This window comes from Boeremia exigua (assembly GCF_020726555.1).
Source record: "Boeremia exigua strain MPI-SDFR-AT-0100 chromosome Unknown C7974scaffold_10, whole genome shotgun sequence".
NCBI lineage: Eukaryota > Fungi > Ascomycota > Dothideomycetes > Pleosporales > Didymellaceae > Boeremia > Boeremia exigua.
In genome coordinates this window covers 260,594-286,229 of record NW_025763527.1, presented here as the reverse complement: position 1 = coordinate 286,229, position 25,636 = coordinate 260,594, and the positions used below count along the sequence as shown (strand labels likewise).

Here is a 25,636-nt window from a genome sequence, read left to right as displayed (position 1 = left end):
TGACGTCACCTCAATCGGGCGAACTACATATCGTTAAACCAAGACGCGAACAACACACCGTTTCCCTTACCAGTCAGTCCTTTTAGTCAACCCATCGAACATGGATTGGGCATCGAAATTGCCCTTTGGGCATTCGAAACATGCAGAGCCGCACGAGGAAGACCAGTCGCTCAACACCCTGCTGAACCCAGACCAGTGCGCAGACCTGACATTCCTGATCGCGACTATCACAGCAATTATGCGACAGTCAGTACTAGATACCTTCGTTGCCGAGGAGATACCACTGGATGCCGAAACTGTGAAGTCGGAGGAGGATACTTTGAAGGACGCACCAGATGTACCGAAGGAAGACAAGCTGAAGCAAAAACGGCAAAAGCGAGAACAGAATGCAAATGAGGAGCTGGCGCAACCAGAAGTACAAGAGTTGAAGAAGGCCATGTTGCAATACTTCGACGAATGGAGGGGCAAGGTCATCGGCCGCATCGGAGAGGTAGTCAACTCGCGACAGCAAGCAAAAGACCAGGCCAAACAGGTCGAAAGACGTAAAGTCGAGGAACTTGCAAGGATGTCTGGGACAGAAACAACGAATCTTGGAGATCTTTCGCAAAAGACCACAGACGAGGAAACGGCCTTTACAGAGCGTTACCCCGCCGTAGATTCACAACTCGCGCGTCTCGACGAAGCGAAGCGGACCCTGATTCTGCACTCTCTAGTTCTCATCCTTCTCAGTCTAGAGCACTATTCGGCACATTCTCGAGTGCTCTTGCTATACCTCACCAGCTCACTCCACCTGAATCTGTCGATTCTCAAGAAGGACGAAGAAAAGGTCGCACAAGGTCTCCTTGAAGCTGCATCGCAACAGCTAAATGCTGATGCCGAGACAAAGAAGGCAGCAGACGCCTCTAAGACCGCACGCAGATGGAAGGTAGGACTTGCCAGCGTTGCGGGTGCAGCGCTCATCGGCGTAACTGGCGGCCTCGCCGCGCCTCTTCTTGCAGCGGGTGTTGGGTCCGTGATGGGTGGTCTGGGCCTTGGAGCCACAGCTGCAGCAGGTTACCTAGGTACATTGGCAGGATCCTCGGTCCTCGTCGGTGGTCTTTTCGGCGCGTACGGTGCCCGCATGACTGGCGATGCGATGGACGCATATGCTCGACAAGTCGAGGATTTCGCCTTCTTGAACATCCACCGCAGCCAAGACCCCTCGAAGCAGGATAACGAGACCCGCCGCCTCCGCGTTGCCATCGCAGTGAGCGGCTGGCTGCGTGAGCCAGAAGAAGTCGTAGCCCCGTGGCGATATGTCGGCAAGGGTACCGAAGGCTTTGCTCTACGTTGGGAGCTCGAGGCTTTGCTAAAGCTCGGACACAGCCTCGAAACATTCATCACAAGTGCAGCATGGGGCTACGCAAAGAAAAAGATCATCGAGCAAACCGTCTTCGCCGCTATGGCCGCAGCAATGTGGCCCCTCGGCCTACTGAAGATTGCTACCCTACTCGACAACCCGTTCAGTGTTGCGAAGTACCGTGCTGATAAAGCCGGAGAAGTGCTTGCAGACGCGCTGATTAACAAAGTACAAGGCGAGCGACCAGTAACACTGGTGGGGTACTCCCTTGGCGCAAGACTAATATTCTCGTGTCTCCAGCGCCTCGCGGACCGCAAAGCTTTCGGCCTAATCGAGAACGTCGTGCTACTTGGTGCTCCGTGCCCTTCAGACACCGCTGACTGGCGCAAGATGCGCTCTGTGGTCAGTGGCCGTGTCGTTAACGTGTTTAGCACGAAGGATTACATCCTGGGATTCTTGTACCGCACATCTTCTGTCCAACTCGGCGTTGCCGGCCTACAGCCTGTTATGGGAGTACGCGGCGTTCAAAATGTAGACGTCACAGAGCTGGTGGACGGGCATCTGCAGTATCGCTTCATCACCGGATCTATCTTGCGCAAGATCGGGTTCGAGGACGTTGATGTCGCGGAAGTTGAGAAGGCGGAGCGCGAAATGGCGAAACAGAAGGAGAAGGAGGATGCTGAGAGGAGGAAGAATGAGGGCGAGGCGACTGGAGACGAGGAGAATGATAGTGAGAAGGAGAAGCAGAAGTTGGAGGGTGAGGTGCAGAAAAAGAGTGAACAGAGTATGTGGAAAGTCATGCAGGACAAGACGAAGAACTTGGACATTGGAGGGTTTTTCGGAGCAAAGGACGATACCAAGAAACCATCGCCACCGGAATCCGCAGCTGTTGGTGAGAGGAAGGAGCTAAAGAAGGCGTAGGGCTTTCAATACACGACTAGGGTTGAAGAAACCTTTGACAGAACATACGTCTAGTAACAGCAATGATATCTGATAAGTATTTGAGAACCTCCCATTTGTTCAGCTCTAGGTCATGCACACTATAGTCACACCAAAACACCGCAAATGCAGTAATCTACGAGAAATCTTCACCAGTTTCCTCAATAGTCCCCTTGATCCTCAACAACAATGTCGTCTTCCACTTGTCCAGCTTGCTCATCTGATCATACTGGAACAGCTTATCAGCGAAGACTTCCTGGTCGCCATCCTGAACCGCCGCTGCCAAGTCACACAGAAGCTGGTGCTCCCTCTGCTGGCTGAAGCTGGGGTCCAACTCCCTGTACCTGTCGAGCGCAGCGTTGACGCCGACCTGGTCGCCGGTGCACAGCTGACAGATGCCGGCCTTGAGCAGATACTCTTTAACGGACCAGCGCATGAGGTTGTTCGAAATGGACGTCTTGGCAACCTTCTCGTACAGCGAGATGGCCTTGTAGTAGTCCTTGCCTTCTAGCGCAACAAGGTCTGCGGTCTTCAACCAGAGCTTGTTTGCGAGTGCCTGTTTTGATGAGTCAGTTTTTGCCGAGAAGTGAGGACTAGAATCTCTGTATACCTCTGCGTTGTCCTATTATAAGTTAGACTTGCACTTTAATTTTTGGAGTTTGAAGGGTACTAACGCTTTCATACCAGCCGGCAGCCTCCTCGTAAGCTGCACCTGCACGAGCGTTATCACCAAGCTCCACTTCATAAAGTTCGGCAAGGTTCTGCTTGTGAGTCGCTGCACGGCGGAAGTTGCCCTTGCTGCAGTAGTGTGCAATGGCCTTATCTAAGCACCTCGCTGCTGCTTCTGGGTCATCTTTGCGGTAAGCCTCTGTTCAGGTGTTAGAATTTCATCACCAGCTTGGGAAAAGATGGCTGTACTGAAGGCTTCTGTGAGTGTGTTGGCCTCGTCGTCGGGTTCGTTCAGCTGTTGGCGCTGGACCGATGCTGCCTTCTCAAATGCTTCGCCGGCCTCCTTGCCTGCAAGATGTCAGTCGACCGGCGCAACCCTCCTTGAACCACTTTTGGAAATTTCATACCCATTTTCTGCATGCGGAACGCATTCGCTGCGGCGATGAATTGCTCTGCTGCTGCCTCGTCTGTCACGTGCGTTAGTACGAACCGCCATCTTGGATTGAGATCGCAGAGCCAATCGCACATTTGTCTTGTCGTCCACCGAAGAAGCTGAAGCCGCCAGATGCCTTCTGCAGCGACGTCTCGGCCTATTGTCGCAACTCAATATCAGTTATCTGTCTTGTGGCTGAGCCCGAAAGGGTGCCCCACCTGACGAAGCAAAGCTCGTGGGTCGCCAGCCATATTTGCGTGTGTGTAGGTGCTTGAAGTCCGGAGGGGGTTCTGTGTGTGTTGGAAAGAAGGAAAGCCTTCGAAAATAACGCGTTTCTTGAGGTTCTGTCAAGACAGGTGGCTGCGTTAGCTGCTTCAAAGGCGATGACGACCCTGGGGCTTGGGCCTGTGCGCCTTCCGCTGACCTTGAGACCCTTGGCCGCAAGGAGTTAGCCTCTCCTGCAGCTTCGACGACTCGGGGTTCTGTTGCGGCAGCGATAGCTATCTCACCAACTTGTCGCGGCAGTGTTTCGACGTATGCAAGCGCGTCTGATAACTCTACTAAGTAAACGGTTGTTCACATTCGCTACTACTAGCCCCACTTGTCAAAGGACTTGCGCCGACTCACGATGACCTCGCGGCGCGCATTACTGAGCGCCAGATCGCTCTACCGGTTTTCGCATTGCCCTTACCGACCCTTACATGTGTCTTCCCGATGTTCAGAAGCCCGATCCCTCAACAGCTCCTCCCCGAACAGCCAGCGGAGACCCGGCATACACCCAGACGAGCTGGAGGAACTCTTCGCGAAGCCCACGTGGTCCGTCGAATCGCTACTACCACCCAAGGAACGAGCAATAGATGCACCTAAAATCTCCTCGAAGCAACTGCATCATCTTCTCCGACTGTCAGCTCTCCCGCTGCCCGAAACACACGAACAAGAGCAGAAGATGCTAGATACACTCGCAGCCCAGCTGCACTTCGTAGGGGAGATACAGCGGGTTGATACTACAGGTATTGAGCCACTGCGAGCGATTCGCGACGAGACGAAGGCAGCAGAGCAGGAGCAGACGATCGGATTGGACACACTAAAAGACGCACTGGCGAAAGAGAAGACGATTGGCAAGTGGCACCGGCGCATACAAAGGGACACTACGCCAGTGAATGCCAAAGAAGCAGAAGACTGGGATGTCATGGGATCAGCGGAGAGGAAGGTTGGCAAATACTTCGTCGTTGAGAGCGAACGGCCATTAGAATGAGGGATACGCCCTTGCATTCAATGTGAGTTACGGATTGCCTAATACATGCTTTTGAATTGAAGTACTGAAACTTCCCCAGTGGTAGTCCCGAATGTGCCCTAGGCCGCGATGGACGCTTTGGCGATGGTACGGTGCTGAAGACTATATAAGATGAAGAAGCACACCAAGCCGATAAAAGAAAGATGACGGAAACCTGAACGCCTTTGTGAAAGCTGCAAGCGAACGCTACATGAACCAAGTCTAGTGGCACCGAGGGTGTCAGAGCAAGGCTCGTCGACATGCACTAGTGCACTTTCCCTTCGCATCGCAGTAGCAGAATGGCCGGCCACTATCGATGTCCGGTAAGTCAGGCGACGGCAGTCGGCGTGGTCGTGGTGCCGGAGGTGCTGCTGACCTCATGGACTCGACAGTCACAGGCTTGGCGTTTGGCAGGTCCTGTGAACGATCACGTGACTGAACGATGACAATCTGTCTTTCTGGTGTTGTCTTGAGAGGGTGTAGAGCCGCTTTAGAACCGGATGTACACACGGAAGAGTACTCGGTTGATGGTAAAGGTCGCTTGTATGGTGATTGAAGCGGTGACCCGGGACACAATGCAGACCGAACTTCATACGACTGGGCCATATATCGATTTCGACCATCCAAATGGTACGCGACTTCCCGATACTTGCTGGAACTCGATGCGTGGCTGGTAGACATGACGGATGCTGGTATCGTCGACGACGACGGCAGCGACGGCATGGTGATGGCTATTGGTGGTGCGCTGGGGCATAAACTGCAGACAATGGAACGGATTGGGTATGCAAGTGGCTTTGTAGTCACTAAGAGTTGGGGTTTGATGGTTATGTGGCACTGGGTGGATGGAATGGTGTTGGGGTGGAAGAAGGAACTGAAGAGGAACTGGGTGTGGAGGTGGGCGGTGCCAGATATATGTGCAGGTCAGCCCGCCAAGCCCAGTGTGCCCCGACACCTCTGGCTGCCTTCCCCTACCACGCTACCCCTCCACGACTGCGCACGTCTATTATCTGCCAGCCCCGTGAACTTCCCATGTTTCCAGACACCCAAACGTCATGACTCGAGGGCTTGCACACAATTTGTGTAGTTCTAGCAGGACTTGGTAGGCCTCCAGGACCCAACACGAGCGGCCTCCAAAGCGAGACGCTTTGGTTCACCATCCACTTGCAAACGAACACACCAAATCTAACAGAGCATTGTTTGTAAAACCAGAAGTCGTTGCATCGATTTGCACTCGGTGTCTCTTCCTTCCCTCCCTGCCGCCAAGCATCATACTCTCGGCGTCGAGAACAAGTACCACATCAACCACATCAACAACATCTATTCAAGCTGCAGGTGGGTGTGCGCAGGATTTGAAATAATCGCCAGCACGATACTTTCGCTCATTGAGCACACATAGAACTGTAAGGCTTACACAAAATCAGACTCCACAACCTGTGGCACTTGAACCATGTCCAACGTCTAAGGGAGCCAGCCTTTAGCGGATTTGTCCGTGTGCATTGTTCACTATAGATCTGCACTTTTCTAAACCAAGAGGTTCCAAATGCTAGCGATTGTTGATTGCAAGGCTTCGTCCAAATGATACCAGAGTTTCGTGCCTGGACGCCTGATCTTGCAACTTGGCACGAGATGACTTCTTGAGTCTTACACGAATTTACAAGGCTGTATTTCGCACGAGCACAGTGGCTCCGTGTGTTGAAGGGAGATCATGACCACACAAGGTCTAAATTAACAGTATCTATGGATGTTCCAAGAGTACAGCTCAACCGCATTCAGCACTCAGCATTCATGCATCGCAAAGACATGCATGAGAAATGAAAATATGTTATTTTATATCCCGGTTATACATCATGTTCTCAAAATCAAGAAAAGAAGCGTTATTAGATCCCGAATTGTGCCTCTGTGTAAGGCATGTGGTGAACAGGGGAAAGATCTGATTGGGTCGTCACGTACTACGAGCATGCGGATGTCCCATTTGAGCTGACAGAATAGGCTTGTTCAGGGGTAAAAGACTGCTTACTTTCGATCGAAAAGGCGTCGAATATTTGTGGTTGACGAATAGGGCTCACTAAATCCTGGGAGCCTAAAAAGCGGGTCCCACGTGCCAGCGCACGCGTGACGCGTGAGGCTCTGCCCATGTGCAACCGTCGCGAGACGGCCCGCCATACTGGTTCCGATCTCAGATCTTTAACATCAACATCTCGCTGCCGTCACGCTGCGTGGCACATATCCCACATTGATCAACACTCTTGTGCATTGCACTGCGCCTCTGCAGAAGCACACAGCACTCACTGACTTGTTCGTGTTGCCGATTGTGCTTGTGAAAGAAGAGACGCTCGTACCGGGTCGTGCCGGAAACTTCATGAGGCTTGACGCAAAGCGGCCCGTTAAGCCCATAATTGTGGTGCCGATCTAATTACTTCCGAGCGTGCAACAACAAAGCTCGCACGCGACTGACGTCAACATCGTACGCTGAGGAGAATAGTCAGAATGCCTAAGCAGTCTTGGCTGCATGAGCGCGTCTGTCAACTATTCACTTTCACCTCACACTCTCACTAAGTTGAAGAACTATCTGTAGCGGCACCGATTAATAAAGACTGCAATCGACTTGCGATGGCGCACAAGCGACGCGAACATGACTACGATTTCGAAGTACCCTGGCGCCTTATCGATGGTGAGATAGCGCACGCGCTCGACGACGACGCGGATTCAGAGCAGCACAAGAGAAGGAGGAATCAAAAGCTGAGGAAGAGATCAATACGACATTATCGTCATGCGACGGGCAAATGGGGGGCTGCGCTGGAGAGCTTCAAGCCCATTTGGGTGTGTTCCTAGGTGTTACTCTTGTTGTTGCTCACTTGCTAATGCAGAGATGTCCAGTTTGCCAGCGCCATCTCAACGGGTGGACTCGCACTGATTCTCGCCGCGCCTTTCCCGTACTCCGCACCCTGGCAGCTGCGCCTCTCATCCGTCCTATTTGTCTTCGAAATCGTACTTTTCGCCCTCTTCTGCGTGCTCACGCTCGCTCGCTGGATCGTATTCCCCCACGTCGCCGTCCGCCGCGCGCTGTCCGATCCAGATGAACTGTGCTCCTACGCCATCCCGCCAATCGTGCTCATGACCATCTCTGCGCTCACGGCCACGCAGGTCTCGACGACAGAATGGGGTGGACATGCATTTACCCTGGTCGCGTATGTACTATGGTGGATAGGCATGTTTTGGATGTTCCTGACGGGCGTTGTGGTCATTGTGACTTGCATTTACACGGGGAACCAGATGGACCGCACGATGACGCCTGTGTTATTTATGGCACCTGTTGGTCTGGCGACTGCGGGCGTGGAAGCCGGTAACATAGTGAATAATGGCGCGGAGATGACCGCGAGACTTGCGATGCCCATGATTGTTGTCGGATACTTTGTCGTTGGAATCGCGCTATTTATGGGTCTAATCCTGTACACTCTGTTTTTCCACCGTCTGCTTGCTGCTGGTCTCAATCCACCGGCGCAAAGAGCTGGGTTGTTCATCCTTGTTGGCGCGGCAGGGCAGCTGAGCTCTGCGTTTCAGATCCTGGGGAAGGCGGCACGAACGTACTTTCAGCAATACAAGCCGCAAGCTACGGATGCCATCTTTTGGAATGAGCAGACTGGTGCTGGTATCGACTTTTCCAGCCTGTTGTTCGGCCTACTCTTTCTCGGCTTTGATTACTTCACGCTTTGCCTCGCAGTCGTGGGCGTCATTGACGTTTTCGTTAAGAAACAGTTCGCATATACATTGTCGTGGTGGAGTGCGGTGTTCCCGACGATAACGTTGGTAACTGCTTGGCTCCAGCTGGGCAATACGATGGATTCACCAGCTTTCAGAGGATTGACAGCTGCATCGTACATGTGTGTAGTCGTTCTATATGTCCTGAACTGGGTCGGAACGATCCGAGGGATTTATACTGGCGACTTGATCTGGGCTAAGAGCGAACTGCATAGGGAAGAGGGCATGATGAAGAAAGCGAAAGACATGCAGAACATGAAAGAAACCAAAGAGGTATGATTAGACCAAAAACGGTCGATAGGTCCTATATCCAGGGTCAACTCTCCTAGTCACTCAATCAGGCGCTCTGTCAAGCATTCTACCAATCCCTCTATCAGGTGCCGTCCTGGCGATGTCCAACCTGCACTGCGTTTACCACAGAGGTTCGTTCCCAGATTCTCTGTCGCGCTAACCACTGGCCTACTGCTCGTCCCTATCACCGAGCCTCTCATACCGAGTTGATGAATTTTTACTAGTAGATATGTTGGTGTGAATGACCGTAAGCTCACGTGGATGCAGTACCAGTCGTGGATGATCGCGATCACGAACATCCAGAACGGCAAGGGTATCACTTGAACGCGTAACCGGTACTAGATCCGTTGCTTTAGTCCAGGTGCCTGCGCCCACGCCCTCGTGCGCTAATCGCTGCAATTGCAGCGTGGACCCAACTTGCCACTCGGCGTATGCGTAGTCGAAGTCTTCATTGTTGCGGATGCGTCTGAACTTGAATAGAAGAGCCAAGATTTCGTCCAAGAAGAAGGCCAGGAACTGAATGATGCCACCAACAATGAGTATGATCGACATGCCTAGGACGCTGAAAGAGTAGTGTTTCGAGCTGCGAACTCTCTACTAATAATCAATGGCAATGTTCTCACAAACCATAAGCTGTAACGTACCTGGCTCCGGCATTGTCTTCTGCATATGCCCCGATCACATAGATCCCCACCGAGCCATGATCCCCTCGCGTAGTCCACCAAAGAATGTTGCATAGCTGCAAAATTGGCTTGGCTGAGGTACACCATCTCCTTTTGCCATTGGTCTGAAGGCAATGCTTTTGTCTGATTCGCATGAACGGGCGTGTAAGTTACTGGTGGAAGTCTTAGGGTTTGCCTTGCGAGCAGGTTCGGCACATTTCTAGCTCCGAAGAAAGCCCCTATACTTTCCGCGCCAAATTGATGCAAAGTCATCGCTATAGGACGCAGATGTTCGCGATCCTTTTCGTCGCTCCATGCCCGCTCGAACGCAGCTTCTTGTTTGTCGTACTTTTGATAGACTTGTACACAGTTTCCCGACTGCGGGTTGCAATACTCTCTCTTGGTTGTACATCCGATCACTGAGACGACTTGATCAGAGCTGTAAGTGCCATTGATCCCGAGCTTCGTGGCTGAAAACCAGGGATCGTCTGTCTTGTTCAAATAGTTGACGAATGACGAAACCAGGAAAAGCATGGTTGTACTCGTATCCTTGACATTGAACCCGTCGATGAACAGGATTCGGTCTCCATAGCGGGATTCCAGTTCGAGTGGGCTAACTGCGCTGCGCCATTTGTTAGTGAGGTAGTGCAAGGCTTTGAGAGGCAACGCACATCTGGCGTGCATTGCTACCAACAAATGGAAGAATCATAACTCACTAGACTACGTAGTTGCCTCTATGGCTCGAGGCTGATGTGCTTGTGTCTTCCTTACTTTCGAACGTCAGATTGTCTTTCCTGGCCCCGAGATAATACTTCCAGATACCGGGTGACGAAGTAGTATCGGCTGTAACGTTCAAAGGTGCGCAATGATGCTTCACCCTCATGGTCAAAGGTGGACCGCGGTTCAACCCAAGATGTTTGTAGCCGTCCAGCAGCTCTGTCTCGACTATAAGATTGCCGTATTGCAGCTTACATTGAGCCTTATCGGGAAAAGGGCAGGGAGCGTTGGTCTCTTTAGTGTAAGGCAGGGTTGGAGTTGGCAGGATATAGCACTCGTCGGGCAGTTGAGACTTGTCTTCCTCTTGATAGCAGCGTTGAGCATATTTCAGATAGTCACCCGACTTTTGGTTTAAGAATGGTGCAATGTATGCCTGCACATCCTGATTTTCGGATCTGATAAACCCGACGCCTGTTAGATTGACGCCACATTTGTCAGTGGGGCCAGAAATAAGGACATCTTTTGTGCCTTGGGATACGCGGGACGAAAAGATACCTAGTCAACAGTGAGTCTTTTGTGTTTAGGTATCTTGAGGCCAATATCCTCTCGAACGTACCAGCTAGAATGAAGCCGACGGCTACCAGCAGAGCAACGAAAGCTGCATCTAGAGTTTTCCGTTGGCTTTTCAGCACCCTCTGACGCCATGTTCGCCATATGTCCAGGAGCTCAACGACTGCATCAAGAGCCAAGTTTGAGTTTCGCAAGGTAGCTTGACGCTGTAGATAAGGACCGTCTGGACTTGCTTGTGAGGACCCTTTGAAGTACAAAATGCAACGAACGAGTTTCCAGAGGCCTCGACCGCTTGCATTGACGTACAGAGCCAAGAATGCAATCAGAAGTTCGCCGCTTCTGTGACCCAGTGTCAATGTTGCTCCTTCAATGAAATGAACGGAGCGGTTCATCCAAAAGCCACGATAAATCTCCGCATCGAGAGAGCTCGTGACGATGTTGACATTATCAGGTAGCCCCGCCATCCTGGGATAAGTAACGGTGGATACAGCAGGGGAATTTAAGTGAAAAGGAGTTAAGAGCGGTAGCAGAAGACCACATGGCGGAACCAGGCTGACAACCCTTTTTCTCATAGTTGCCAGCCTGATGCAGTCACTCAGCCTGATCTCGTTACTTGGCCAAGTTCGTCATTCCGGCCCCTCAGCTTCACAGTGCCAAGTCGGAAGATGTCCTATAGATAACTATGTGGCTGCATACGGTGTCCCTTCAGAAACGACACAACCTCTACTGTTAGGGTTTGACTTGTTTAAGGGGGCGCAGATAGGTAGGTGCGGAACAATTAGGTAGCATGACTGGATGGTCTTCACGCAACTGTCAGAGAATGAACGAGATTGTTCACTGTCAGAGATGTAGTTCGAGGTAGCGTGGAATAAATACTGCGCGACCATAACAGATTCAAGACGTGATGGTGTTGGTGGGAGGGATCACGGACTGGGGAAGAAGCCTTGACCTGTTCCGGATGCTAGCGTGTTGTGGGGAAAGCCGAGGCTGTCTCGTTCACATGCCGCGCGGAGCAGTTTCGTGGTCACGCATCACCGCGTCCTGCATGTCTGACAAGGTTCACATGTAAGGCGCATACACGAACTGGCTTTTTAGAGTCTCCATTCCCTCGCAAGAGCTCTATTCCGACCCAGTTCACAGCTCGGCGCAGCGCGCGTATGGTGACGTGATACACCTCCGCTGCGAATGCCTCACCTACAGTAGCCATGGCCGTCTTGTCGAAACCTTGGTCGAAGCAGGGGCTATCCAGCGCTTCGATCAAGTCGCTCGTTAACGAATTCACCTCGCTATACCTTCAAAATCGCACACGCATATCACGCGCAGTCTACATCACACTATTCGTGGCCCTCATAAACCGTGTGCGCAACGCCATCGCCGAACAGAAAGCCGCCTCGATACGACGCGAAGCCCAACGAAAGACCGGTACAGGACCTAGCGATGGCGAAGCGACAGGGCGAAAGAAGGTTGAATTGAACCGCGAATTCTTCAAGAATCTCTTACGGTTGCTCAAAATCTGTATACCGGGATGGAGGAGTAAGGAGTTCAGGCTGATCATCAGTCATAGCATCTTCCTGGTGCTTAGGACAATGATCAGTCTGTATGTCGCCGAGCTCGACGGAAGGCTAGTTAGCAGTCTTGTACGAGGCAAAGGCAGCGAATTCCTGAAAGGACTGGTATGGTGGATGGCTGTAGCCATCCCAGCAACCTTCACGAACTCAATGGTAAGTGTTGTTATACAAGTCACTATCATGATTGGAATCTGACACGCGCAGCTCTCCTACCATCAGTGCAAATTGTCACTGCAGTACCGCACGCGACTTACGAACTACGTCCACAACAAGTATCTCTCGCAGATGACCTTTTACACGCTTTCAGCTCTCGACGACCGAATCAAGAACGCCGATCAGCTCATCACAGTAGATGTAGCCAAGTTCGCGAACAGCCTCGCTGAGTTGTACTCGAACCTCGCGAAGCCGGTGCTTGATATAATTGTGTACAACTACTCGCTATCTCGCAGCGTGGGAGGAGAAGGTCTCTTCTTCATGAGCTTACTCGTTCAGCTTTCTGCGAACGTTATGCGCGCGCTCACTCCACCCTTTGGCAGATATGTTGCGGACGAGGCTCGCCTTGAAGGCGAGTTCAGATTCCAGCACTCGAGACTAATAGATTATAGCGAAGAAGTGGCACTGTACCATGGCCATGAGGCAGAGAAGGATACACTGGACAAGGGCTACTTCACATTGATCAAGCACGTCAACAGGATTCTCAGGAGACGTCTGTACCACGGTGTCATGGAAGACTTTGTCATCAAGTACTTCTGGGGTGCGCTTGGGCTCCTGCTCTGCAGTGTGCCCGTATTCTTCCAAGTTCCTGGACAAAACGCAAAGAACATGGGCGACCGGACGGAAAGCTTCGTGACAAATCGTCGCATGTTGCTCATGTCGTCTGATGCTTTTGGCCGAGTCATGTTCTCCTACAAGGAAATTACCGAGCTTGCTGGCTACACGTCTCGTGTGGCCACGCTACTGGACGTCATCGACGATATCCAAGCTGGCCATTTTGAGAAGAAGCTTGTGTCGTCCGCCGACACAGAAGAGAACGCGGCCGTCTTACGTGGCCGCGGTACGGTCACAGAGGGCGAAGACATCGAGTTCGTCGACGTGCCTATTGTGTCGCCTAATGGAGACGTTCTCGTACGTAAATTATCATTCGCGGTCAAGCCCGGGGATCATCTCCTCATTGTCGGGCCAAATGGCTGCGGCAAGTCCAGTTTGTTCCGTATCCTGGGTGGCCTGTGGCCTGTGTATGGTGGCACGGTGCGGAAACCACCCTTTGAGGATATCTTCTACATCCCTCAACGCCCATATCTCTCTCGTGGAACACTACGCCAGCAGATCATCTATCCTGACAACCTGCGCGAGATGCGCGACAAGGGCATCACAGACGACGATCTGTTTAATATTCTGAGCGTGGTAGAGATAGAATCCATTGTCGACCGTCCGGGTGGCTGGGATGCCGAGCAGGAGTGGACAGACGTGTTGTCCGGCGGCCTGCAACAGCGAGTGGCAATGGCGCGTCTGTTCTATCACCGACCCCGGTACGCAATTTTGGATGAGTGTACTAGCTCCGTAACGCTGGAGATCGAGAGGGTGATGTATGATGAGGCAAAGAGACTAGGCATCACGCTCATGACTGTTTCGCACAGGAGAAGTTTGTGGAAGTACCATGAAAAGATCCTGCAGTTTGACGGGCAAGGGAAGTACGTGTTTACAAAGTTGGATGCAGAGCGCAGACTTGAGCTTGAAGAGTGAGTTAACACACTATGTCTTTCGAACGTTCGCAAGCTAACTTTGCCCAGCGAGAAGGAAGACATCGAGTTGCAGCTGCGAGCTGTTCCAGATATTGAGCAGAGAATTGCGGAATTGGAGGCTTCTATGTAAGAAGCTAGTTGTTCAACGTTTGATAAGCTGTATACCTAGAAAATACCCACAACAACTATTGAAGAACGTGAATGACCGAAAGATGGTCTCCCTCATCAACTGCAATTCTGTCGAGTGGGTACGTGCGCCAATCGGCGGTTGCGAGCTCCGTGCCCTCGAAGCTCAGACGCGTCTCCACGCATCTCTCCACAACAAAGCTCGAAGCTGCCTCAACACGCAACTGCGCCCGGCAGCAGCCACCCGCCATGTCAGAATTCAAGGTCGGCCAGCGGATCGAGACTAACACCCATCGGACGGGTATCGTGAAATATGTCGGCCCTATCCACGTCGCAGAGGGCGCCTGGCTTGGTATCGACCTGCTGGAGCCCATGGGTAAGAACGACGGTTCGGTTCGCGGCGAGCGATACTTTGACTGTCCACCTCAGCATGGACTGTTTGTCAAAGAGACAGATATCCTCCAGATTCTCTCACAGCCAGTACCGAAGGCAGCAGCACCGAAAGCTGCAGCACCTAAACCGAAAGCCCCCACGCCTGCACCAAGATCACGGCCCTCGAGCACTGTTGCGCCCAAGTCTACTTCAAGTCGACCCTCTAGCGTCACCTCGCCTCCAGCTGTCTCGAGGGCACCCAGTCACACGAAACGTCAATCTGTAGCACCTGTTGCTCCTCGAACCCCACTACGAGCACCTACGCGCAAGCCCAGCGTTGCCAATGCTTCAACCGTAGCTCCTTCGCCGCCTCCCACGCGTCCTTCAGTCGTTTCGAAGCCGAGCACATCGTCAGTCTCGTCCGTGTCACAACCACAAAATCCACTGAGAACTTCAACAAGAGACAGCAATGTCGACGCGCTACAAACCAAGATCAAGCACATGGAAAAACAGCACTCGGAGGACCAAGCGCGGCTCAAGGAATTGTCGCAAGCCGAAAGTGAGCGCGACAAATACCAGGGGATCATGCAGAAGTTGCAAACCAAATTGCAAGCATACCACCAAGAATCCAAAGACGCCAAGGCGGAATTGGAGAAGCTCATGGAGGAGAACAAGCAGCTGTCTAAAGATGCGCAAGATCACGAGTTCGACCTCGAAGATGCATTGCTTGAGAGGGAGATGGCGCAAGAGCGAGCTGATCAGAACGAAGCCGAACTGGAGGGGCTTCGAGCGAAAGCTGAACAGCAGGATCTCGAGCTAGAGATTTTGAAAGACGAGGCAGAAGCATTCACTGCGCATATGTCCGAAGAAGATAAGGAACAAGCCGGCTACTACAGACTGCAGCACGAGAACGACCGTCTCCGCGAGGCGTTGATAACACTCAAGGAAATCACGGAGGATGAGGCACAGAACAGCAAAATCCGTATCGATGAGCTGGAGGAGGATTCCACTCAACTGGAAGCTTTGCGCAAGGAACACGACCTACTGCAACAGAGATTGGCCGAGTCGCAGGGCATCACAGAGCACCTAAAGGCTCAAGTCAACGACCGGAACGAGTTGGAGGACATCGTTGAGGAGATGTCAAGTAAGATTCAGGAACTAGAAAGTACGATGCGAGACCAGGAACAGGCGATAGAGGAACTGGAATCTCTCAAAGATCTGAACGAAGAGCTTCTGGATCAGCAAGATGAGGCAGCCAAAGATCTACGTGCCGAATATGAGGCCAAAGAAGCTGAACTTGAGCAGCTCGGTGAACGAGCGCTGGAGCAAGCGAGGACGATCTCGGATCTTGAGGAGACGAACACAAAGTTTAGGGATCTCGTTACAGAACTACTCACGCAGATCAAGGAGGCCGAGGCGACAAAGACGATGACGGAGGCCCAAGTCAAAGACACGACAGGCCGGATCAATGAGATCATGGATGTCAACAGACGTCTACGGGCTGCAGAAGTCAACGCTACAAGCAAGGAGATTACCTCAGAGCTCCGCCAGCTCAAGGCTGATCAGACGACTGAGATGCTAGAAATCTTGAGTGAAACACAGTCACAAGAATTCGGTCGAAGTGAGCCGATGCAGGCATACTTCACCGCGAAGCGCATCATGTTCAAATCAAATGTGCTCAGCGGCCTTTTGGCTAGTGCTGATAAGCATGCAGACCATAAGGGCAACGTGGAGGAGGCAGCTTCAAAGCTGCTTTCTATCGAAGCTGGCTACTATCTCGCGAATCTCAGCAGTGGAAGCAATCGCATTTCATCCGCGATGGCAGTCTCAACCCTGCAGCAATTCGCAACATTCAGCGCCGCTCACGCTGAGCTAGTCGCAGTCGAAAGGAACCTGGATCATGGACTCGAGGCTATCAAGGCCGACAGAGTCAATTTCTCTGAACTAGCCAAATCTTTCGGTGGCTCGATCGAAGTATACAAGGCTGTCCTCTCCAACCACCAGCCAGGTCTAGCAGAGCGACCTGAAGACGAAACCATGCTACGGATTTCCTCCATCGCGGCAAGCTTGTCATACCTGGACGCCACCTGCACAGCGACTATCACGATGCTGAAGTCGTTGGCAGAGACCAGCGAGGAGCTTGCGGAGGATGCAGAAGACGTTGTGGACCGGTTCGCAGCACCTTCTGCGGTCTGCAGTCAGAGCATGCTAGCGGCCACCAGGCTACTGAAGACATGTAACGATCGTAGAGGAGATGGGTTGTATCCTCAATTCAATGGCGATTTTGATTTGATCATCGAGGCAGAAGAGTATCTTACTAAAGTTACTCATGATGCAGCTGAATGGTCTCGTTCTGCCATAGACGAGCTGCGTCGATCGATTGATGCAGATGGTACACTCGTAGCACCTGTCAGCCTCAAGGATCTTTTGCTCCCATTCTGGAGCGGCCAATCAAGTAAGCTGGAGAATCTCATCGCCTCGCTGAACAGTTGGGTTGAGTACGCTTTGCTGCTGAAGGATTGTGTCGAGATCCAGCATGGTCCCGCGCCCTGGACGGAGAAAGCAAAGGAGATTGAGGCGACTAGGAGACAGGTCGACGAGGCAGCTGCTAAGCTCCAATCGATCACTGCCGAGCACCAAGCGACACTTCTCAGACTTCATGAGCGTGAACAGGTCATCGAAACCAAAGAGCTTGAAATCGAACACCTGGCAGCCAAGAACCGCGAAGCCACGAATAAGAGTGAAGACGTTCAGCGCCTGCAGGACGAGATCACAGCAGCACAGACGGAGATCAAACAACTACAAAAACAAGACAAGGCTCAGCAGCAAGAGATCAGCGATCTGAATACCAAGCTCGCACACGCCGCGCAGTACGAGCCTGCAGAGTCAGACAATGCGCCAGTCGTCGCTGCGCCTGGCCCCGAACCGGCAGACGCATCGTCCCGCAGCGCGCCTGCAAGTCTGATGTCCCTCCTCGACGCCCTGCAAATCGAGAACCACTGGCTGCGGCAGAAGAACCACAGCGCTGCCTTTGGCACAAAGCAGGTCGACCTGCTCAAGTTCATGCGGCCCATCGAGAAGCGCGAGCCGAGCAAGCTGTCTGCTGCTACCGAGAGCCTGCTCAGCCTGGCGTGGCTGACAGACGACGCCGCGCTGCCCGAGACCCTGAGCAGCATCTCGAGCCGCCACGGCGCGGAGACAGACGCTCCTCGACAGACGCGTCGCGCCAGGCACGCACCACTCGCCCTCGCGCCGCTGCAGACCCAGCTCGACTTCCTCAAGAACAAGGGCCGGCTCGACTTCCCAGGCCTCGACGATACAAGCTTCGCGGACCTGTCACCGACGCTGGAGAACTTCGATTCCGAGATCTTAAGTCTGCGCCCGCTGAGGAGCATTATGGTGTAAGGGGCTGTGGCTGCACTGGGAGCATGTATGGGATGGAGGGCACGCGTGATGGAATTGTTTTCAGCGATATACCCCCGCGGCACGGTGTGCTGCTTGCTTGAATACGAATGCGGATGTCTATCCTGTTATTCCAGGTGCTGTTGTGATGCGATTGCGATGCGAATACTGACATGTAAATGTCGTGACATACTGTCGGCAGCTGAACAGAAGAGGCAGCTGCGTCAGCGCCGCCGACACACCTCAATCTTGTTACCTTCCTGTCTAACATCACAACAGACTGTCCCACCCAACACGATGAACGCTTAGCATCATGTCAACAATTTTGAAAATCCCTTCGCCTCTCCGAACATAGCCCCTACACCCGCATCTTACGTATCCACCCCTCCGCTTCCTCTACTAGCCCATCCACTGCACCCTCACCCTCATTGCCCTCGACGCCCCGTCCCATTACTCCGCAGTCTCATTTGCTTGGGGCGATCCAGGTGAGACCCGCACGGTGTATGTGAACGGAGTCCCGCTCGCCGTGCGCTGCATTCGTGAGAATCTTTGCTGTAGATGCGGGGCGACGGGCACGCGGGACTGCTGTGGATCAACGCTATCGGTATTAACCAGGAAGATGAACACGAACGAAGTCGACAGATGACTACAAAGGCGGGATCTACACGAAGGCTGGGCTTGTGTATGTGTGGCTGGGCTCTGGCGAAGCGTGTGTGGAGACTTTGATCCGGGAATCGAATGAGATCGAGTTGCTAGCCAGCATACCTGTGGATCCATCACCTCGCTATGAGTGGCTAACTTCTATGCATCCGAATGCGCAGATGTGCGAGACCACATCTTCGCGCTGCCACCTTCGACGAAACCGGAACCAAGTAGCCTCTAATCTTAAGCGACTGTAGCAAGACCACGTCGACTCTGTTCGCTGAGGTCATGGCAGGGTTGCTGGTGGACTGCGTTCCAGGTGCAGACAGCTCTCGAACTCCCTAACTAGGATCCTGCGGTTTTTAAGGGTTTCATCGAGTTGAGCTACGGCAGGGTGTCTCGGTGCGCCAAGGACAGTGAAGCAATGCGCGAAGAGTTCGCGGAAAAGGCCTTGAGGCAACGATCTCGAAATCCCTCGTAGACGAGACATGCAAAAGCTCAATGGCACACCAAAAAGGGTGGTTTCGCAATAAGTCCGATTCATTTGTCTTTCAGGTCTCAGAGCCTGCTCCTCCGTTTCGACAATTTTGCATATTGTCGTTCTGTCCTCGTCTCGCCGTCCTCCATCTCATACTCCGAGGGCGCAAGTCTAGAGTGCACGCTCTCCACGGCACTCAGAGGCCGGAGTCGCTCAGTACCAGCAGGCTGGCTGACCTTTGTAGGAGCCTTGGTCTTAGAGCTGAAAGGTAACCGCATACCACCAAACGCGGCTGTGATCCCCGAGAAGAACCCGGTTCGTTGTGGGTCCGTTTGATGTGCAGTACCGTGACCATGATTGTGGGCGTGCGAGTGCGAGTGCTCGTGTCCTGCAAGAAGAGCCGTCTTTTCGCCTGGCTCCATATACAGGTGCTCGCCCTCGTGATTAACGAACCAGTTGACCATGTATTGTTTGCCCTCAGGCCCTCCGCCACAACTCCCTGCAAGAGCTTGACTGGGTGGACTGTTGACAGCCAACGCAAAGAGATTGGGTGGTTCGGAAAAGTCGGTAACGAGACCGCGATGCATCATGAAATAGACGAGAACGAATATGTTCATAATGAACACCAGAAAGAGAATGATCATCCAGGCTTTAGAAGGGTTGTCCACTCCACCAGAAGCGTACTGCTGTGCTCTAATCGTTGCATTGAAGTACTGCGTTTGCGGGTCACTAAGCATGGGCTTGGTGTAGTTCTAATAACGTCAGCAAGTAGTCATAGCTGAACGATATTTGTATGGTTGACGTACCCAGAAAGGGACGAAAGGCGCATCGATGAAGCTCTTAAGCAACGTGCACCCCGATAGAACTGCAAGAGCTTCGCTCATACTTGGAAGCAATGGATTGAGGTCGACGTTTAGGTTGTCCGGATCGGCATCCCTACCACCCTCCGGCACCAGCTGTAGCTGCATAAGTAGTCGTGAGTTGCTGGCTTCGCCGTCACTGAGGCCAGTACCGAGCGATAGACTGTTCGACCAATCGGTACCAACGTCTCGCCAGTTAGCGAGACCTCGCCTCACTGTAGCATTCGTCTGGCTGTTGATGTACGCCATTTTGCCAACGGTATCATCTATCGGATCTCCACAAATCGCTTTCAATTTTCCACCGGAACCACCTGCCTCGTACCGGGTGCTACAATATGGCGTGATGTCGACATCGATCTTGCAAACTGAATAGACGTCAGTCATGTTAGGGCCCGATATACCATCTCCTCCTTGGCCCATCACATAAATGGCAGATCGACCCCAAGCATAGCTTGTGTGGTTGAGAATAGTGTTAAAGTGTCTTGGGAATTTGGCGAAGACAGGAGGGTAATCGAGCATCGTCACATTGTCTAGTTTCGTCCAGCCAAAGATATCGTCCACGACTGTCTTGTTGGTAGTAGTTGCGTTGGCCATCAGATTTGTTTTCTGCCAACTTGTGGCATTGACGATCTCGTCGTTCGGCCATTCGGTGTAGACCAGAGGCGCAAGCTCAGCCTTGTTCATGTTTACACATAAGACTTTCATAACTGGTGACGGGACAGAAGCCTCAAGTGTGTAGGTGCCTTCCGAATCTAGCTCTTCTGGCTGGAGTATCCCATTCCCCTGGTCGCGTGCTGCTGCAAATACGCCAGCGTGAGGCATAGCAAGGGAAACGTTGTTAATGGCGCGCTTGTATTGTTTGGATACCTCGGTGGTGTTGATGATGTCGATCCAGTCTGCGGTGACTGTAGTATTCTCGTACAAAAGCCCAAATCCTAGCGGGCGTTTCTTCTGATCAGAGGAGCTATTACCGGTGTTGGCCTCGTGTGTCCAGTCAGCAAGGTACTTGTGATAATTATAGAACCCCTGGCCAGCATGTTCGATCTGTGTACAAGTTGTCCCTGAGTACTCTGGGTCCGTGGTGATCGGAGACTGACACATTTTCTGGATGTATAGAATGTTCGCAAAGTCAGTCTTGACGCTTCCAGCCAAAAGCCTTGTTTCTAGGTTTCCATCTCTCAGCATCGGCTGGACTAAAGCGGTTGCCGCAGGCGCATACAGCGTAGCCAGAATCGCGCTCAGCAGACTCAACATGCCCAGGAAGGACAGACCAGCGTACTTGGCAGTCTCCCAATGTGTGATAAGGGTGCCGGGTTGAACAACCCATCGCCACATACTCAGTTCCGAAAGGGTCACACCTCCACTCCGGCTGAATGCTCTCCTACTCAGCACTTGTCCAAGAAAGGACACGAATCCTGTGACAAAGGAGAGCTCGATCACCTTTGCAATAATCGAAGTCCAGAGGATTGCAGTGGCAGGTCGCATCTTGGCTCCAGCACTCGTGCTGATGTAGCGTCCATATCGAGGAGCACTTAACGCCAGACCCAGGTAAATCCCCGACAATACCGTGGAAAGTATGCATATGAATATGATCGTGCCATTCAGCCAAGAGAATCGGGAATGATAGAAATCTCTGCGTGTCTGACACTCGTGGCCTGGATGAAAAGCATTATTCTCGAATGCCGACTTAATGGAGGGCGCGCCGCGCAATGGTTGAGTGTCTGACGCGTGGAGATACTGCTGAAAATCGGCGGTGCTGGCACGGGCCCGCGTGTATTCTGGTACGGTGCGTTGAAACTCCTCGTAGGTTCCTGTATACGGACTGAAGCGCTCGCGAGCCAGATCAGGTGTAGCCTCTGCTGAGTCGTGAGGAAATCTACCCAGGAAAGGGTCACTCGTGTCTGGCGGAGACACTGTAACGCCCGGGCTCCATAGGGCAGCAGCGCTTCCTGATTTGCGGAGGTGGGGTGGTATTGCTGTTTTACTGCCCAGAGTGGGAGAGTCGCCAGGTGCTGCTATACCCAGTCCGCCGCTCGCTTGGCCCTGAAAGGTGCCGGCGATGTCTCCTTCAGCTTCCTCCGCAATTGTGGATGGGGCATGCCGGTCGGTCGCATCGTTGCCCACTCGTGAGTATCCGGTGCGCGCGTACGGTGAGGCAGAAGGCGAATGATCGTAGGAGATGCCGAATGAGGGAGAGCTGTTTTCGAAGCCCAGCGCGGGCAGTGCAGGTGTTGAGTCGGCGCTGTTGGGGTTGCTGGGAGCTTCGCGACGGCGTTCCGCCATGGCTGCCGCGGAACTTTACGAGCAGGGTTGTCGGGGTCCCGCTGCTGCCCTTGCAGTGGCCTGAGAGGTTTCAGCCGTCTTTTGTTTTGGTCGAATTGGAGTTGTCAGTTCGACAAGGTTAGGGTCGGTATCAAACCGGGGTAACCCGTACTGTGCGACAAACGGCCTGTATCTTACAGCGGAGCTGCAGCGTCATCAGAATCAGGACTGACGGAGACACAAGTGAGAGAGAAGCTGCAGTGAAGTATGCCCGACATGTCGTGCTGTGCGCGGTGGGCTGCCTCAGGCTATGCGCCCCATGGCTGGACCTCAGCCCTGTGCCGCATCGAGGAAGTGCTGGAGCTAGCTGCCACAGCGCTTGTCGGCTAAGGCGTGGCTGTTGTCAGCCCCCAATGACGCACTGAAGCACATGTTCGTGCGCTGAACTCAGCTGCCTGTCAGAGCACCTGTAGCACGGTGCGGAATTGCCAACAGGAGATGATCTCTTGTTTGCATCTCTGCGCACTGCTCTTCGCGAAATGGATGGAGAGCACCAGGAACAGCGCGACGCTCGTGCCACGGATTGCGGCGCATGCAGCCTTGGAGGTATTGGCAAACATTTGGTGGCCGTGTGAGACGGCGCGCATATGAGCGTCATTTGTCACATTGCTGTATGGACGCGTGGACATGGTGTTGGGGCGTGCATAGCTGAAACGGGCGCATTTTGAGGTGGGGTGACAGAATGCCAGTGTAGCCTTGTCACGCACTGTTGTGGAAGGGCAACGAGATGGATCCCGAGCAGCAGAGTCGCGGCAGCACTTTGTATAGCAGCCACGGACGCTGCGCTTGCTTCGTTGTGCAACGGACTTGCTGCCTTCGGCAGAATGAGACTCCTTGCTCTTCTTGGTAAGCACGCCTATGACACTGACACAGCATGGAATGCAGACTCGTTGTATGGAAAGATTGTACTATCTTTGAATATGACGAATACCAGCTGCGCTGACCTCTATTTTTGTTGAACTCCAGCACTACCGCCTCTCTCCTGATCACATGATCTGTCATTCACCACCTGCAAGCTGCGAAGAAAGCAAGACCTGTGTTCAACTGCCAATGGACGAACACAGGTTTTGGGGAAAGTTATCAGTGACTGGTCCTCCAGTCTTTTGTAAAAGCAGCGTCCTCAATCATGTCACGTGTGACGGACCGAGCACCACCTCCGTTCAGCTCGAGCCAAAGTGACAGGCACGACAATTGCAAGTATGAACAAGTGCGTCCGAGCGAAACGGGGAGAACGTCCGGGTCTCCTGTTTCGAACAAAAGTGTCCGACATTGTGCGATCCGCTGCACCCCGACTTTTGGCGCTTCGCTGATAAATAATCCTGGACACGACCACGCTTGTTTAATCTACTTAGAACCTCATGACATGATTGCAATTCGCCTTGCAATGGCCGCTTGGTCCATCTCAGCCCGGACGTCTCTCCTCCGTCAACAACAATACCCATTTAGGTAACTTGCTGAAAAGTCTATAGCGATTCTCTCAATTTGCTTTCTAGATGTGCTTGTTGTACAGTGCTGGAAGCTGTGATCGACAACACCAAAGTGCATGGACTATACTAACCCCACCATTGGAGTCCTGTCATCTGCCCACAGCCATGGTTAAATCTGTTTCGAAACGGAGGGCTTTCTCCGACAAGTTCATGTGCGACTTGGAGCTCATTACATTTAATTGTGTATAAAAGTCTTGCGAAACCCCTTTCTGGAGAAGCATCACTGCAACGACCGACTTCGCACAACTATGAAGCTTGCCACGATCCTCTCCTTCGTAGCTGCGGTGGCCGCGCTACCAGCTGCGAAGAATGATGTCTCTCCACGCGCGTCGTACTCGAAGACGAATGATCTCAAATTCAACATCGACGGTGTCACGAAGTGTAAGTTGAAGTGCAACGCTTACAGATTCGATAACTGATTATGATCAACTAGACTATGCTGGTTCAAACAGCTACTGGATCCCCTTCCTCACAAACGATAACGACGTCAACACTATCATGAGTAATTTTGCCTCATCCGGACTGAAGATTCTGCGTATCTGGGGTTTCAACGACGTCACATCTATCCCCGGCTCTGGTCAGGTCTATTTCCAGTCCTTCTCTGGTTCTACAGCTACCATTAACACTGGCGCCAATGGCCTGCAGCGCCTCGACGCCGTCGTCAAGGCTGCCGAGAAGAGCGGCGTGAAACTCATCATTAACTTCGTAAACAACTGGACCGACTACGGCGGCATGGCAGCCTACTTCTCTGCTTGCGGTGTCAGCAGCAACGCCCAATGGTACCAGTCTACCAAGTGTCAAACCATGTACCAAGCCTACGTCAAAGCCGTCGTATCCCGCTACCGCACCTCGACCGCCGTCTTCGCCTGGGAACTCGCTAACGAGCCGCGCTGCAACGGCTGTGCAACCTCCGTCCTCACAAACTGGATCCGTAGCTCGTCTAACTACGTCCGCTCGCTCGACACCGACCACATGATCGCCATCGGCGACGAGGGCTTTGGTCTTTCCGGCGACGGCTCGTACCCCTACCAGTTCGGCGAGGGCCTCGACTTCGCCGCCAACCTGGCCCTGCCTAACATCAGCTTCGGCACCATTCACCTGTACCCCGGATCCTGGGGCGTGACGAACGATTGGGGCAATGCGTGGATCACCGCGCACGCCGCCGCGTGCAAGAAGGCCAACAAGCCGTGCTTGCTCGAGGAGTACGGTGTGGACAAAGAGGCGGACCACTGCCCGGTTGAGAGCAAGTGGCAGAGCACGAGTCTGGGACTCAAGGATGCCGGGTCTGCGGGTGATCTGTTCTGGCAGCTGGGCGACAAGATTCCCAGCACGGGTGCGCTGACGCACAACGATGGGCATACCATCTACTACGGAAGTGCGGACTGGACATGTCTGGTCACGAACCATGTTAAGAACATCGGTTAGAATACCTTTCATTAGGAATCCAATACAAAGGGTCGCGATACGACCAAGAACAATTAACCTTCTGGTCACCAAGATGACTGTATGCTTGATCTACGAAGTGTTAAGTGTCACTGTGATATATATGTTATGTGCACACTACACTGAAGCAATAAGGACCCATACACCACGTAGTACTTCTCTGCATCCATCCATCCATACGAACTGCTGGCGTTTCACTTCGAAGGCTATCGTTCTCTTCGTGCTTGATTTGCAGCTTCTTGTTTCCTTCGCGCTCTCCACATGTACCACTGTGTCTTTGACCCCTAGTGAAATTAAGTCCACAGCGATAGCATAAACATTGTTCACAAACATCACGCCTGCAAAATGTTCAAAAGGAGAGTTGCAAAATCGTTTCAAATATTTCGTTGATCGTTATCTCACACTTACATATACCGCTGGATAGAGCCAACGTCCTTGGTGTTGAAAATCTTCATCTTCAACTAAGATGGACAATGCATGAGAAGAATCTCCGTCTCGTTTTGCCTCTGCGCACAGCTAACGTTGATCTTCGCATTCATTCT

General features: G+C 52.7%; 9 protein-coding genes across 9 annotated transcripts; 6 read left to right on the top strand and 3 right to left on the bottom strand.

Moving 5' to 3' along the window:
- The first annotated feature begins 47 nt into the window (after positions 1 to 47).
- Positions 48 to 2,558, top strand: C7974DRAFT_31330 (uncharacterized protein). Its single transcript, XM_046138406.1, has one exon. The coding sequence runs from the start codon at positions 101 to 103 to the stop codon at positions 2,258 to 2,260; it is 2,160 nt and encodes a 719-aa protein (XP_045993796.1). The 5' UTR covers positions 48 to 100; the 3' UTR covers positions 2,261 to 2,558.
- On the bottom strand, positions 2,415 to 3,700 carry C7974DRAFT_317581 (alpha-soluble NSF attachment protein-like protein; the record flags this gene model as incomplete). The annotated part of the gene is made up of 7 exons (XM_046138604.1): positions 2,415 to 2,834; positions 2,889 to 2,900; positions 2,953 to 3,146; positions 3,197 to 3,295; positions 3,355 to 3,414; positions 3,474 to 3,537; positions 3,599 to 3,700. Coding segments are annotated over 7 exons (951 nt in total), but the record flags the coding sequence as incomplete, so codon positions are not given.
- A 153-nt stretch (positions 3,701 to 3,853) lies between these two features.
- On the top strand, positions 3,854 to 4,793 carry C7974DRAFT_31288 (uncharacterized protein). The gene is made up of 2 exons (XM_046138382.1): positions 3,854 to 4,657; positions 4,715 to 4,793. The coding sequence occupies exon 1, from the start codon at positions 4,009 to 4,011 to the stop codon at positions 4,633 to 4,635; it is 627 nt and encodes a 208-aa protein (XP_045993794.1). The 5' UTR covers positions 3,854 to 4,008; the 3' UTR covers positions 4,636 to 4,657; positions 4,715 to 4,793.
- Positions 4,794 to 6,839: 2,046 nt separating this feature from the next.
- Positions 6,840 to 8,691, top strand: C7974DRAFT_426792 (voltage-dependent anion channel-domain-containing protein; the record flags this gene model as incomplete). Its single annotated transcript, XM_046144533.1, has 2 exons — positions 6,840 to 7,473; positions 7,531 to 8,691. The coding sequence occupies exons 1-2, from the start codon at positions 7,264 to 7,266 to the stop codon at positions 8,689 to 8,691; spliced, it is 1,371 nt and encodes a 456-aa protein (XP_045993793.1). The 5' UTR covers positions 6,840 to 7,263.
- A 180-nt stretch (positions 8,692 to 8,871) lies between these two features.
- C7974DRAFT_415876 (uncharacterized protein) lies at positions 8,872 to 11,116 on the bottom strand (the record flags this gene model as incomplete). The annotated part of the gene is made up of 4 exons (XM_046143931.1): positions 8,872 to 9,297; positions 9,348 to 9,987; positions 10,082 to 10,637; positions 10,699 to 11,116. The coding sequence occupies 4 exons, from the start codon at positions 11,114 to 11,116 to the stop codon at positions 8,872 to 8,874; spliced, it is 2,040 nt and encodes a 679-aa protein (XP_045993792.1).
- Positions 11,117 to 11,671: 555 nt separating this feature from the next.
- On the top strand, positions 11,672 to 14,185 carry C7974DRAFT_341203 (ABC transporter transmembrane region 2-domain-containing protein). Its single transcript, XM_046139272.1, has 3 exons — positions 11,672 to 12,373; positions 12,425 to 13,959; positions 14,011 to 14,185. Exons 1-3 carry the CDS (start codon positions 11,858 to 11,860, stop codon positions 14,090 to 14,092), a joined length of 2,133 nt encoding a protein of 710 aa, XP_045993791.1. The 5' UTR covers positions 11,672 to 11,857; the 3' UTR covers positions 14,093 to 14,185.
- A 32-nt stretch (positions 14,186 to 14,217) lies between these two features.
- On the top strand, positions 14,218 to 17,904 carry C7974DRAFT_400243 (dynein associated protein-domain-containing protein). The gene has a single exon (XM_046142478.1). It carries the CDS (start codon positions 14,338 to 14,340, stop codon positions 17,863 to 17,865), a length of 3,528 nt encoding a protein of 1,175 aa, XP_045993790.1. The 5' UTR covers positions 14,218 to 14,337; the 3' UTR covers positions 17,866 to 17,904.
- Positions 17,905 to 18,850: 946 nt separating this feature from the next.
- C7974DRAFT_31234 (uncharacterized protein) lies at positions 18,851 to 22,374 on the bottom strand. The gene is made up of 3 exons (XM_046138362.1): positions 22,303 to 22,374; positions 19,789 to 22,185; positions 18,851 to 19,734 (listed from the first exon to the last, which is right to left on the bottom strand). The coding sequence occupies exons 2-3, from the start codon at positions 22,123 to 22,125 to the stop codon at positions 19,063 to 19,065; spliced, it is 3,009 nt and encodes a 1,002-aa protein (XP_045993789.1). The 5' UTR covers positions 22,126 to 22,185; positions 22,303 to 22,374; the 3' UTR covers positions 18,851 to 19,062.
- Positions 22,375 to 23,899: 1,525 nt separating this feature from the next.
- C7974DRAFT_378697 (glycoside hydrolase superfamily) lies at positions 23,900 to 25,076 on the top strand (the record flags this gene model as incomplete). Its single annotated transcript, XM_046140420.1, has 2 exons — positions 23,900 to 24,032; positions 24,085 to 25,076. The coding sequence occupies 2 exons, from the start codon at positions 23,900 to 23,902 to the stop codon at positions 25,074 to 25,076; spliced, it is 1,125 nt and encodes a 374-aa protein (XP_045993788.1).
- Positions 25,077 to 25,636: the final 560 nt, after the last annotated feature.